At 43.7% G+C, this 15,344-nt stretch overlaps 1 protein-coding gene across 2 annotated transcripts in view; it reads left to right on the forward strand.

Annotated features, from left to right (window-relative positions):
• Positions 1-15,344, forward strand: part of TMEM87A (transmembrane protein 87A) — a 130,797-nt gene that overhangs the window by 38,857 nt on the left and 76,596 nt on the right. For both annotated transcript variants that reach the window (XM_029598632.1, XM_029598633.1), the window contains exons 5-7: positions 6,310-6,475; positions 8,895-8,956; positions 12,588-12,771. In XM_029598632.1, coding sequence (XP_029454492.1) covers positions 6,310-6,475; positions 8,895-8,956; positions 12,588-12,771 — 412 coding nt within the window. The remainder of the gene's footprint in view (positions 1-6,309; positions 6,476-8,894; positions 8,957-12,587; positions 12,772-15,344) is intronic.

Raw genomic sequence — 15,344 nt, forward strand, 5'->3', positions numbered from 1 at the left:
ACCCCATCTTGGTGTCCCTTCGTAAAGCCTCATGCTACTTCCCGATGATGGAAGCCATCCAGGAACTGATTGACCTGAAGTAGGATGCTCTGGAGGGCAGCTTTAAAGGAGGTCAGGCCTTGGAAGCCTTGTACTCTCTCTGGAACCAGCGGCTAAGGGGAACGCCTGCACTTTCCAAAAGTGGATGCCATGATCTGCACTGTTTCAAAGCGAACAACCATTCCCGTTGAAGGAGGGATTGCATTGAAGGACACTCAGGACAGAAGATCGCAATCCATTCTTAAACAGGCATTTGACGCAACAGCAATGACACTGCAGATTGCCTCCTGTGTACTGGTGGCACTTTCCTCTTTGCTCCTCTCAAGAGAGGCAAATAACTCCGGAACAAACACTGGCGAGATGATGGAACCTACAGCAGCCTTCCTAACGGTCGCAAGCTCAGACCTAGTGCGTACCTCAGCCAGAGGAGTTGCCTCGGTAGTGGCAGCCAGAAGACAGTTTTTTGGCTGTGAAATTGGTCTGCTGACATGACCTCTAAAGCGAATCTCACGAGAATGCCCTTTAAAGGATCTCTCCTATTCGGAAGCAAACTGGAAAAGTTAGCCAGCAAGTGGGGCAAATCACCATTGCCTTGGCACTGGAAGACAGGGTTAAAAGATCCCAGCGCCCCTCGTCCAGAAGAGCCAGGGGGCAGAGGTTCTCAACGCTTTAGACCCTACAGGAACTCAGTTCCAGTCACCCCATCCTTTCGGAAGGCCCCAGTCCTTTCGGAACCAACAGACCAAGAGAGGAACAGGCCCGGGGGCAGGCTCCAGCCGTGCCCCCCAATGAAAAAGGGCCGATCCATCCACGGGAAGAGGAAATAGGATGTCGACTTTCCCTCTTTTACCAAAGATGGGTTGATTCATGTCGGACAAATGGGTGCTAAACATCATTCGAGAAGGTTACTCTCTGGAGTTCTGCAGCATTCCTCGGGACAAATTTATTATGTCACCCTGCCACTCCCATACCAAAAGAATGGCAGTGGAGGCCACTCTAAGGCACCTGAAGGCAATAACTCCGGTTCCTGCACCCCAACAAAATACAGGGCACTGGGGAGTGTAACTGGAGGGATTTCCTCCAGCTGGAGGAGATTATAGCCAGAGGAACTGCTCAGAGCCTGTTTTAAAAACACCTGAACGTTTCTCCACAGAGCTGAGTTGAGCCTCGCCCCCTGTGAGGTCATCGGACCGGGTCTGGAACTGGTTAAAGCCAGGGGGCTGCGGCGCCCAGCTGCCGGCGCCCTGCCAAAGGAGCGTGCCTAAGGGGAGCGCTCCTTGCCGTCTCCAGCCAACATCGGAGATAATTTCCTGAAGGTACGTGGGCAGGCAAAGGAAAATTAAGGCATTTCCTTCCGTTCCAACTTCTGGGGCGGTTATAGATGACTAGATGACTATCATGGATAGTCATATAATACGTAGAGTGAATGATGCTTCCCTAAATCCTAACTCAGATGTATCTTTTTCCTTGGGCTCAATAAAGAGTCCTGGCTATCATTCATCACCTCGGAGCAAAGACTCTAGATCTGGTAATGTTTTAAGTGTTTCCTTAACTGATTCAATTCCTCAAAATAAGGAAATGGCTGCTGTAGTGGGAGGCTTGGATATGTCTCCACCTGCAGCGATATCCGATGGAATAATAGAAGCTTCTAATTTAGAAATACCTGATTTAAATAATGTGACCCTGCTTGATGTCTGGAAGTCGGTAAACAGTATGCAAAAATTATTAGCTCAGGCAATGACTCAATTTGGTTCTTTTAATAATGAAACAAAAAATTCACTTCAGGATCATGCAACTCGATTAACTAGTTTGGAAAGTAATCATATGGCTGTAAATTTACAAGTTTCTAATCTACAAGCTGCTAATACAGCATTTGTTAAGGATAGTTTGGTAATGTCTAGACAGCTAGAGAGTTTAGAAAATGTAATTAGATCTAAAAATCTTCGTTTTTTAAACTTTCCAATTACCAGATTGTCAGCAACAGAATTGCTACAGAGATATTTGGGTGAGGTTTTACAAATTTCTACAAGTAGAGAAATAGTGTTAACTAAGATATTTTATGTCCCTAGATCTAAAATTAGACCTTTGGGTCCTGAGGTTGGAGTAGATATGATACAGGGAGGTAGCTCAAATTTGACTTCTTTTTTAGAAGCTTCAATGGATGACATTCCTACAAGAGCTATCCTCTTAGTAACTTTCAATAGTGAGATTGATAAACACCTAATTTTATAAAAATACTTTAAAAACAAGGATTTTCTCTTCTGTGGAAGTAAAATCCAGGTCTTTCCAGATGTGGCTAGACCCACCCAGATGAAAAGAAAACAATTTCTTTTTTTTTTTTTTTTTTTTTTTTAGTTTTAAATATTTTATTGCTCAATTTTGCATCAATACAAAATATGTAATATGTTGACATAGCATATTGTATGTAAATAACAGCATTTAACACCGATATGTGTACAGCAATAAAAACTTATGAAAACATCAAATATCAGTACTGTGTTGTGTATAAGGTCTCCGTATTAAACACCGGAATACTCAGTACCAAACTAGGGACCTAAATCCCTCCCTTCCCCCCCTCCCCCCTGAAAAGAAAACAATTTCTAGCACTAAAAGACAGGGTTTTGTCATTAGGTGCATTGTTTATACTTAAATTTCCTTGCAAGTGTTGCATTACTTTACTTTAAATGGAAATAAGTTTATCTTCTATGATCCAACACATTTAGAAACCTTTCTTCTTGATAAAGAGTTGAAAACTGAGTGATCTAGAGGACTGCTGAGGAATAGATGGGAAGGAATAGAAATATGTCCCTCTGTATGAAACTGATATTTGGCTTTTCCTTTCTCTTTGCTTAGTAGCACTCTCCATTGTTAATGAGGGCTAAAGAAAAGGTTTTGGATTGATAATCCATAATTATGTTGGATGTTTTTCTTGATACTTGTGGAATCCTTATTTCATGTATTTTATTGATGTAAAAATTGATGAAATCCTAATAAAATATTAATTAAAAAAAATATGGGGCGCTATTCCATCTATTTTATCGTTCCCAAGAAGGAAGGGTCCTTCTTGGCCCATCTTGGACCTCAAGAACTTCAACCGTCATCTGTGGATACTACATTTCTGCATGGAGACCCTTCTCTCCGTAATAATGACAGTACAACCAGGGGAGTTCCTGACCACCCTGGACCTCTCCAAAGCCTACCTTCATATTCCAGTCCATTAAGAGCACCAGCGTTTTCTACTCTTTGCGATACTGGGTCGACATTACCAGTTCCGAGCACTATCCTTCGGCCTGGCAACCGCCCCCAGAACATACTCCAAAATCTTGGTGGTCATGGCGGCAACACTAAGGAAGGAAGGTTCACACTTACTTGGACGACTGGCTGATCAGGGCAAAGTCTTCCAAAGAGAGTCAGCAGGTGACCAGCAAAGTCAAGAACCTACTGCAGGAGCTCGGTTGGGTCGTGAACACAGGCAAGAGCAGTCTGCAGCCCTCCCAGTCTCTAGAGTACCTGGGGGCCTGTTTCAACACCAGTCAGAACAAAGTCTTTCTTCCTCCCTCGAGGAGAAAGAAGCTGATGGAACAGTTACGACGATTGATGATCAATGTGCGCCCCAGAGTATGGGACTATCTTCAAGTCCTAGGCCTCATGACATCAACCCTGGAAGTCGTTCCATGGGCAAAGGCCCACATACGACCACTTCAGCGATCCTTGCTCTCACGATGGAATCCACTGTCCCAAGACTACTCAATTTGCCTCCAACTTCCAGTAGAAGTATGTTCTCAGCTTCAGTGGTGGCTACAGGAAGACCACCTAAGCAGAGGAGTTTACCTATTCCCACCAAACTGGATCTTGCTCACCACGGATACGAGCCTGCGAGGGTGGGGAGCCCACTGTCAGGAACTGACGGCCCAGGGACAATGGAGCGAGGAAGAGGCAGGATGTAACATAAACTGCCTGGAAGCTCGAGCAGTCAGACTAGCTTGCCTGCGATTCAGCCACAGACTCCGGGACAAAGCGATTAGAGTACTGTCAGACAATGCCACAATGGTGGACTACATCAACCGCCAGGGAAGAACCAGGAGCCAGCAGGTGACCCTGGAGATAGATCCTCTCATGGCATGGGCGGAGATAAACCTACAAGGGATCTCGGCGTCTCACATCGCTCGAAGACACAACATCTCAGCAGATTTTCTCAGCAGAGAGAGCTTGGACCCGGGGGAATAGATGCTGTCGACCACAGCCTTCCAGCTGATAGTGAATCACTGGGGCCTACCAGCCATGGATCTACTGGCCATCTACCTTAATGCCCAAGTCCGCAAGTTCTTCAGCCGCAGACGAGAGCCACACTCCCAAGGGATCGATGCCCTCGTTCAGACCTGGCCAGAGGAAGTCTTACTGTACGCCTTCCCCCCCCCCCCCCCCCCCCCCCCATTTCCACTACTGCAGAAGGTCATCCACAAGAGAGAACATTAAGGGGACTAGTTCTACTAGTAGCACTGGATTGGCCAAGACACCCATACTACGCAGACATGCAAAGACTCCTTGCGGGAAGCCCTCTGTGCCTACCTCCACGCAGGGCCCAATTCTTCACGAAGATCCATCTCAATTCTCTCTTACGGTTGGTCCCTTGAGAGGACTCGCCTGAAGAAACGCGGTTACTCAAAACCCGTGATTGACACCCTGCTCCGAGCACACAAGTTCTCCACATCCCTTACATACATACAAACCTGGAAAATATTCGAAGCCTGGTGTGAAGACCGCGGGGCTCTCCCGCAGACAGCCAAAATTCCCATGATATTGGAGTTCCTACAGGACGGTATGATGAAGGGGCTGTCTCTCAACTCACTCAGGGTCCAAGTAACCGCCCTCTCCTGCTTCAGAGCCGAAGTGAACAGTATCCGTCTAGCAGCTCATCCAGATTTGACCCATTTCCTAAAAGGGGTTAAGCAACTTCGGCCACCCCTAAAGTGGCCGGTGCCTCTATGGAACCTCAATCTGGTATTAGACTTCCTAGCAGGGGCTTCTTTCAGACCAACGCGCAGTCTCTCACTACGCCTCTTAACATTGAAGACTGTGTATTCCTGGTGGCAATATGTTCAGCTCGTCGTATCTCCAAACTACAGGCACTATCATGCCGGGAACCATACAGCTGCGCACCGTTCCCTCCTTCCTACTTGACTTGATGCATAATTAATTCCCTTGTATAGGGCATATCTATCAACCCTGAAGCTTTGCATTGGCATGGATATTTAGTATTTTCAAAATTCAAAGAATAAGTATATTGTGAGAGTAATTACTACAATATTCTGTGGGCACAGTCCACCAGGTAACCGCTCCTCCCTGTATATGAACTACTTGCCCACTATTGGTGCCAAAGGAAAGAAGTATCTCAGATTTGCAGCCCTGCAATCTGGTAGTCTTATTCTAACCTTGCCGCATGTGTATACAATGTTCAGACTGTTATTGTTAGGTCAAAGAAAAGAAATCCATGAATGGCTCCATTAGAAATCACTGGGGTTTGATGGTGGTTGGGGTGGCAGCGAGGTAATCGTTAACACGGGGGCAGCAAAACAGCACCAGACCTGTAAATGCTGAGGAGGTGTGAGGTAAAGAAGGAAAATGCTTAGGGGGGGGACTGATGATATGAAAGGGGATGAATGTTGGAAGAGGTAAAGCAGTGAATGCTTGGGTGGAAGGGGGTTAAAATGGGGAGAGGTGAGGAGTAAGTGAATGAGTGAAGTGAGAGGGGGATGAATGCCATCTTCTCATCACCCCTCACTGCCAATCTGAGTCATGGGATGGAGAGAGAATATTTGCATATGTTCCTCTCTTCTCTCTCTCCCTCCCCATATCGAGCCGATTCATACCAGCCTCAAGGTGACATGCAATAGTTCCCAAATGTGGTTCTCACCCAGAACGCTGCTATTGCCCTATATCTGCTTTTATTATGTTTTAATTTAAGGGTAAGATGAGAAGAGCTATGGTCTGGATTTATTTAAAAAAAACAAAACAAAAAAAAAACCCCCAATTAGAAACACTGTTTGCCTGGCATGTTTTCTGTTTGAAAATAATATGCAGTTTTTCTAATTTTTTTTTTTTTTTTTTTAAAGGAAGAGTTCTGTGTAATATCTTGTAGTAATTTGCGGGGTTTCATGTCATGTAGCTACACAAATGGACTTCATGACCCAGGAGTAATAGCAGGAGAAAAGCCCTTGTGCACGTGTCCTGGCTCTTCTGCTTTTTTATAAATGTTGCTTTGCTTTTCAGCCAACGAATGCTGTGCCCAGAACTCAGCATGATGGGCCATACATCTTTATATTACAAATTGAGACTTCATCTAGTGCTTCCAAAGAATCTAGTGTCAAAGTCAAGAGGCTGGATAGTACAGAAGTGCAGAAAACTACATCTTCCTCTGTGCTGGGAGACCTTACCAGTAAGTCTCTTGTTTCCCTTCTTAGGACTCTACGATGTAGCAGTTAGGTCACTGGCTTAAAGATGGCACAGTCTGTCCGTTGCCACAACTCCTGAGTGCATCTGCTCACTGGATCACCAATATCAGGCAGAGGGATAGTGTCAGCCCTGGAGGATGGAGGCTGCCGGTGCCTGGGTACTTATTATGGTGGGGTTTCATTGATCACCATCGCTAAAGAATGCAACCATTTTATCAGAATTACCAGGGTATCTCCTCAGTCAGCTGTTCTCTAAACTTCCCTTTTGTGATTTCTGCCGAGACTAGCTAAATATGGAGCTTCTTGTGCCCCTTTCGTTATAGCGACTTCTAGTAAGAGTAGCTGGGGGATGAGCAGTTGTCAAAGCCCCACTGTTAAGAATTTCTTGAGAAAAAAAGGTTTAGACCTCTCTTCCAAGCACCACTTTTTCAGGCTCCCCAGCAATTGATGCTCCTAGATTAGGGATTCTCAAGAACTGCACACTGAGATGGGGGTTTTTTTTTGTTTTTTTTTATTTTTTTTTCCCACAATGAGTACTGCTTCTCAGATGCATGATGCTACACTTCTTGACATTGAATCCCAGCTGCCAAATCTTTGACCACAATTCAAGCTTTCTTAAATCACTTTTTATTCAAGAAAGCTTGACGAGTGGTCCAAGATCTGGCAACTGGGATTCAATGCCAAGAAGTACAGAGTCATGCATTTGGGATGCAGTAATCCAAAAGAACTGTATATGATGAGGGGTGAAAGACTAATGTGCACGGACCAAGAGAGAGATTGGGGTGATAGTGTCTGCCAATGTGAAAGTGGTAAAGCATTGTGACAAGTCAGTAGCTAAAGCCAGGTTCTTGATGGGCCTCACTTGGAGTATTGCATTCAGTTCTCGTGCCTGTATTTCAAAAAGGATAGCGACAAGATGGAGGCGGTTCAGAGAAGGCTGACCAAAATAGTGTGGGGTCAGTATCAGAAGATTTATGAGGAGAGGCTGAAGGGTCTAAATATGTATACCCTGGAAAGAAAGGTGCAGGGGAGATATGATACAGACCTTCGGACACCTGAAAGGTTTTAATGATGCACAAACTTCAAACTTTTTCTGTTGTAAAGAAATCAGTAAAACTAGGGGTCATGAAATGAAACTCTAGGGGGGACGACTCAGAACCAACACCAGAAAATATTTCTTCTCAGAGAGGGTGGTGAATGCCTGGATTGCCCTTCCGGAGGAGGTGATGAAGATTAAAATAGTCAAAGAATTTAAAGTGGCATGGGACTGTGGACCCCCCTATAGGCTAAAAGATGGAAATGAAAAAAAAGAGGGCATGGCGATAACTTGCTAATGCAGCAGTTACTACCCTTAACCAATAAGACTTGATACTTTTGATGAAACGGAGAGCAGTGTTGCAATTACAACAGCATGGGGAAAAGGGGAGTTGGATTCAGAAAACAGTCAATAAGGGCACTGGCTTTTATGGTTTGGGGAACTGTTAAGCATGGGGGTAACCTGCATAGAGCAACAATTTCTACCCTTAACAAAAGGCAAGGGCTTACTACCCTTAACCAATAAGCCTTGGTGCTTTTGACGCAACTACAACATTGCTCTGTGCTTTGATGGTGTGGGGGGTGGGGTAGAAGAGGAATTAGATTCAGACAGCCAACACGAGCCCTGACTTTTTACGGTCTGGGGTACTGTTACGCAGACATAAATGACAAAGTACAAGACTGCTTCTAAGGCCAACTCCATAAGCAAAACACATTAGCACTTTCTGAATTTTCAAGAATACTCATTGAATAACTGCACGAAGTGGCAGTTGCTACCAGGAGAAACACAGGGTAACCTGCATGGCAGTTACTGGCATAAGAAGCTTGCTGGGCAGATTGGATGGACTATTTCATCCTTTTCTGCTGTTATTACTATGTTACTATGAGTATTAAACCGATGTATTTGCATTCATTTGGTCTAAGCGTTAAATTGCATAGCTCGGTTACCCAGAAAACAGACCTAGACTGATGCTAGATCATTCTATGCTAAGACTCCTGCCAGTGCTGGAGCAGACAGAAGCCACATGCAGCAGCTGCCCATGGCTGGTTTCCTTCCTACTGATCCTTGGAAAACCTGGTTTGTGTTTCCTTATTATGGTGTCTTTGTTAGCATTTCACAACAGATCCTCTTTTTCAAACCTAAGTTTCAGCTCCTCCATTACTGAAATATCTCTCTATTGAAATATTTATATTCCACTTTCAGCCACTTCAAAGCAGAATTACATTCAGGTAGTGTAGGTATTTCATTTTGTGTGACAAATGCAGCAATCTCTTCCTCTTTAATTTTATTGATGTGAATGGAACTCTTTTCTTTGCTTGCCACTTTGATTTTTATACGAACAGGTTGTTTGCCTTGTGTTTTGGCAGTGACGGTGGAAGTGAAAGGGCCATACGATTACCTCACTCTTGGAGAATATCCGCTTATGATTGTAAGTAAATGCATATTTCTCAGCAGTTCTCAGACTGACTTGCATCTAGATCTGTGTGAAGGAAATAGTTTAACAGCACCTGGGCTCCATGTGTTCAAGTTCCTTTGTCTCGTGCATATTTATTGTCTGTGGAGTCTAGACATTTATTTCCTAGTGTCGTCTTCTTTTGTCTATTCTCTTGTGCATCAGAGATCGCTTATATTTGTGCATGTTTTTTGGGTTTTTTTTTCCTGCTTCAATTTCAGATCTTTAGTTGGTGAAATGAGATTTCACACAGCTGCCTCCTAATCAAACCATCTTTCTGTGAGCTTTCTTTCAATGCCCTTGACTTTGTGCATTGGCCCTTTGGCAGGGGTTTTGATTTTTTGGACATGAAAATGCTTTCTTTTGGAAATCTGCAAATGCAGTTTTCTAGCGTGTAGACAGATGGACTCAGGGCCAGTGGGTTTTATGCTCCCCTGCCAGCAGATGGAGATGGAGCAAGCTGACGTCACAGTATACATAACCCTGCAGTGACCCCAGCCTGCCAGTATTCTCTGTCTCCAGCAGATGGTGGACATGCATCTCCCTATAGGGATTGCTTTGAGCTTTTTCAAAGGAGAAATTTGAAATTCTAAATTCAGGAAAAGAAAGCCCCGCTCTCCTGCAGTGATACCTAAAGGTCTCTCCCACAGTTGAGAATTCCTGAGGCAATTTCCATGGTCCCTCAGAGGTGTGCCTTGGTCTGGTAGCTGGGTTTCCTGGCGTGGACTTAGCTGCTAGTTCAGTTGAAAGGCAGCAGGTGCAGGAAGCAGAGTGCAGTGGTGACGGCAGATGCCCTCTCCCCCGGCAGCTGGAGACCATCTCTGTACTCAGCCGGTAAGCGCTAAGCTCAGATAAGTTTTTGGGTTTTTTTGTTAAAAAAAAAAAAAAAAGTTCTACCCGAATCAGAGACGGGGGTTTCAGGACTTCCTCTGGTCTCTCTTCTCAGACCTTTGTTCCCACTTCTGTTGGGGATGGGGAACTGGGCAGCCTGGTGGGTTGAGCGGCCCCTGGTGGGCTAGGCCCCGCACTTAGTCTTTTTTTCTTGCATGCCATGTGGTAGGCTGCGGCAGCTGTTTTTGAGTTCTCTTGTGTGTGTTCTACTGCCCTCTATAGGCCATCGATGTGCACAGTGTGTCAGCCCTGCACATGCATTATGCGCTCAGTTTTTCAGCGCGCTTTTTACGCACACAATCTTTTTTTTTTTTTTTTTATGCCCTTAACTTGGCACACAGGTTGTGCATTTTCATTTTTGAGCGCGAGCCATTCTGATACACATTTACCTCAGCGATGGCACCAGTAAGCATCTTCCTATTTGTGTTTCCTGTCATATTAGGGCTTCTCAGCCTGACCTGGCTTCTAACCTGTGTCAGTGTTGCTCAGACACTCTGGGAGAGTTGTCTTCCTCGGATTTTGCTAAGCCTGGCTCTTCTCATTCTGATGATGGGTTGGTCCCGGCCTTGACTGGGGGGGGGGGATGCCAGATCTTGGTTCTCCCTTGATTGGCTCCTCCGCTGGCGAGGGCAGTTCTGTGGGACCAGCTCCATTCCTTCTGGGCTTGGTCTGGAACTGGCTGCTTTTTCTTGGGTGGAATATTTTCGATGCTTACAAGCCTTTCTTGAGGTGTAGTTCATTGCTTCCCCCATTTCTGTTCGGACAGACCCTTGACCAGTGGCTCCTCCCTCTTCCAGTCCAATGCTTAAGCGTCCCGGCTCCCTGTGGGTGTTCCCAACAGGAATCCGGATGGCACTGATGAGGTTGTTCCAGATTGTGTGGAAGATGGGGAAATTCCTCCAGGGCTGGAACCGTATCGAACCATGTTGCTGTTCTTTCATAGAAATGAACTGCCAGCCCTGATTTCCCAGACCTTGAAACAGCTGGGTGTTCCTGGTTTGGATACCGTGTCAGAGCCTAGGAAGAATCTTATTTTGGTTTCCTTACATAAAGCCTCTCGTTTTTTTCCCGGGGATGGATGCCATCCAGAAATTGATTGATCTGGAATGGGATGCCCCAGAGGCAAATTTTAAAGGGGGTCAGACATTGGAAGGCCTGTACCCCCTGGATCTGGCTGTGAGAGAGCATTCGTGTTTTCCCACAGTGGATGCTCTGGTCTGTGCCGTGTCTAAACGGATGACTATCCTGGCAGAGGGAGGAGTGGCCTTGAAGGATGTACATGATAGAAGGATTGAGGCTATTCTTAAGCAAGCTTTTGAGGCAGTAGTGATGAATTTACAGAGTGTCGCCTGTTGGACCCTAGTGGCGAGATCTTGTCTGCTTCTCTCTCAGGAGATCATGCAGTATTTGGAGGTCTCTGACTCTTTTTAAAAATTGGATTGCCTGTTTTTTCTCCATGGCAGGAGTAAGCAGGGCGCTCCAGTTTCATGGGCTACTGTAGCTCGTTGGATTAAGGAGGTGGTCATGGCCATGTATGTGGATGCTGGAAAGTCATTGCCTACTCAGGTTAGGGCTCAGGCAGTGTCATTTGCAGAGGTTAGTCTGTTGGCTCCCGTCGATAATCTGCCGAGCTGTGACGTGGTCCTCCTTACACACTTTTTCCAGGTTTTATCATCAGGATGTGCAGGCCTGGGAGGATGCAGCCTTTGCACGTGCGGTGTTGACTGGATCGCGGGCAGCCTCCCATCCTGTTGGGGAGTAGCTTTGGTACATCCCACTGGTCCTGAGTAGGCAATGACTGTCTACACGCTGGGAAATGGAGAAATTACGTACCTGATAATTTTGTTTTCTTTAGTGTAGACAAATCAGCTTCCCATCCTCAGCTGCCGCTTGTGTGTCAATAGTCCTCCTGTGGGGCTCTGGGTCTCAAGGGATTACTGATAAGTGTTTATCCAGTCCCTAGCTTGGGCTACCTAGAATCTTAGTGAGTTCAATGTTTCTTGTTGGTTGAGTACAGTTCTGGTTACCTTTTTTTTATCATGTTTTAATCAAGTTTTTTGCTAGTCTGTCCACAGTTGCTTTTGAAGAGAATACTGTTAGGTTGGGGGTCACTGCAGGATTATGTATACTGTGATGTCAGCTTGCACCGGCTCCATCTGCTGGCAGGGGAGCATAAACCCACTGGCCTGAGTCCATCTGTCTGCACTAAGGAAAACTAAATTATCAGGTAAGTAATTTCTCCATTTTTCCTTTGAGCAGAGCTGGAAAAATCCCAGGAGCTAGGCCACCTGGGCACCTAAAGTATAGGAAAGAAGAAAAAAAAAGAAAATAAAACAAAAAACCTAAACTAAGGGAAAAAAAAAAGTTAAATAAGAAAATAAGGCCAAGTAAACTAGCAACAACTACAAAACAGAGTGAACCAGCAAGGACAATTTTACACTGCCTCTTGGTTTTTTTTCCACTAGTGGCTGGGTTTTTTTCTAAATATATTTGTATCCCTGCCTTTGAATTAGTTTTATAACTGAGTATTAAACACATTTATTATCAATTAAATGTGCTCTTCTGATTTTTTTGTCCTCTTTCCTATATGCTTTCTGGCATGTCACAGAAATACTGAAGGCATTGGAGGCTATGATTCATTCGGAAATCTGTAGCCACTGTATCAGTTGTGCAGTCTCTTATCACTGTGATTCTCTGCCGGTTTCTCTTTTGCTAGTTCTTCATGGTGATGTGCATAGTGTATGTGCTCTTTGGTGTTCTTTGGCTGGCCTGGTCTGCCTGCTACTGGCGGGACCTGCTCAGGATCCAGTTCTGGATCAGTGCTGTCATTTTCCTGGGAATGCTGGAGAAAGCTGTTTTCTATGCAGAATTTCAGAACATCCGCTACAAGGGTGAGCCTGGTAAGTGAGTGCCAAGACTTGGATATTTACTATGGATGTATGTTATGGATAGCTTTAGATCTAGTGCTTCCTTGATGCAATTTTACCAAACTTGTTTGTGATGGGTTGTCTGTACTAAACAAACATTTTATTAAGTTACCACTTTCTGAAACCTGTTCGTATCTCAGAACAGTTAAATAGTCCAAACATTGATTAATGGTAAAAAATTATATAAATTATTACTAGATATATAGCATGTATGTATTATCCTTGTTGGGGAAAAATAAACTTCTTAACTAGCAAGTAAATACATTTGCATCTACATAAATTGTGTTATTGGATTTGTGTATATTTGTAAATGTGTTATTTTTAAGTTATATATATATATTGTCTATGTAGTCAGCAACTTGAGAAGGGTTTTACTTTTGAAAAATTTTTTTAAGAATTCTTAACCACCTTTCTCCATGGACAAGCATCACATACAGCCATAAAAGGTTGATGTCATCAGACAGCACCATTTTCTTCTCTAGCCCAGAAACTTCTAGATTTTGTTCTGGGTATGTACAATGATGCTAATGCAAAAGTGCCATGCAACTTCCCTCAGTTTGTTTTTGACCGCTTCATGAATTGTCACAGTTCTCCTCATCAGTTCTCCTCATCAGTTGTCAGTAAGCTGAAAGATTTCAATTCTGAAGTCATTAGTAGCTGATTTTGGAATCAAAGATGACAATTCTGACTTCAACAGCATTGACGAAAGGCAAAAGTCCTTTTAAAGTGTGTAAATAAAAAATGCTGTCATAAGATGGCAATAGTGAATCAGCATAACCACTGTATGGCACCGAACCACAGTAGTACCACATGTGGCCCCTGTGGCAGAATATTCCTAAGGGTGCTTATTTATCCAGACCTCAAACTCCAATATGAGCTGACAGGCTCAACAAATCATAACAATTCAAAAGAACACAAAAAGCACCATAGACCTCAGTATGACATACAAGAACTTCGAGGTAAGTCAATGTCTCTCCCTGGCACCTCCCTTTTTAAAGGCATTATACTAACAGAAGCCCCTTAACTGTGAAATTCCAAAATAGTTAAAAAAAAAAAAAAAAAAAAAAATCTTATGGGGTGGTTGGGGGTCAGGTGGGAGGGTATGTGCAACGGCTTTCTCCATGGGACAGTCAAGTGTTCTCTAAGTGGGATCAGATATCCTCTTTGCAGCATAAAAAATGCAATTGGCAGAATGTCCTAGATATTCAACCATTTATTCATTTATTTACTACATTTCTATACTACTTCCCGGTTTTAAAGCCATTCAAAGCTGTAAACAGAAATGGATGATCTATGACAATAAAAACACAAATATTTATTTAAAAACATTTTTAGTCTGCTTATAGTGAAAATGTTCAAGCTAAGCAAATCACATCTTAACATAAAACAAAATCACAAACAGAACAATATAACATAAAATCAATTAAATGCTTCATTAAAGTAATATCAAAACAAAAATTCAGGCTACAGATCATAATGTCCATAGGCAGGAATTTAAAAAGTAGGCCTACCTGGATCCTCCGTTATGTCCATACAATTCGGGGAAACCTATCCTCTGTCTGGTGAAAGCCCAGGCCATGCATGCATATCACCTAAAGTTTTCCCAACACACATTCCTCGTTGTCCCCACGTCCTCCACTCACAAGATGATATAAACAGGAAGGCCTCGTTCCCAACCCTCACCATTGACTGGAATATATGAACAAATTTAAAACTCCAAGTTCCGTAATTTTAGTTAATGAGCAAGAACCATGTAGACCAGTCATATCTGATTAATTTAAAGGGAAAAACCATATTTTTAGCTGCTTTCTAAATGTCAGGAAATGTCTCTGACCTGGTGTCTACTGGCAAGCTGTTCCAGAAGAGATGCAGCAACAAATAAAACAATCTCTGGCCCTATAATGGGCTAAGCTTATCTTATGCAGAGGAGGTGCCCTCAGAAAAGCCCCTGGTTTGATCTCAAAACTTGGCCAGGACTGTACAGATAGGCAAGAACTGTACCTTCTAGTGCTCAAAAGACCAAAACCATGAGTGTTGATTTAGCTCTTATTACAACTGGCAGCCAGTGTAATTGGCAGAGAAATGGACCCATGTTTGTCCATTGAAGGTTGCCATTGACCATCACTGCAGCTTTGCTTTGAAGGAACTGGAACTTCTGGGTAGTGTTGGCTGGGAGACCCATGTAGAAAGTACTGCATAATTGCAAGTTACAAAAGGTGAACCACCATCTTAAATGCCTTGTTCAAAAAAGATGCAGGCACTTGGAAACTTGCAGTCTGTATTCTTTAGGTAAAACAAACTTAGTTATTGCAATTTCTTACTTTAATTCTGATTCCTTTATTACATAAAGAGCTAAGATTGATTCATGTTTTGGAAGCTGTTTGAATTTAGTAATACCCAGCTTTATGAACCTCCCAGTAAATCAGGAATTCTAACAATGTTGTGCTGATCTGTATCTGAATTCTATGCCAGCATCACTACCATATGTAAAGTAAGTCTGGTTTGAAAGAAGAAAAGTTTCAAACCCATGTCTCTGGTCATGATAG

Source organism: Rhinatrema bivittatum, chromosome 4 (genome assembly GCF_901001135.1).
Source record: "Rhinatrema bivittatum chromosome 4, aRhiBiv1.1, whole genome shotgun sequence".
Taxonomy (NCBI): domain Eukaryota; kingdom Metazoa; phylum Chordata; class Amphibia; order Gymnophiona; family Rhinatrematidae; genus Rhinatrema; species Rhinatrema bivittatum.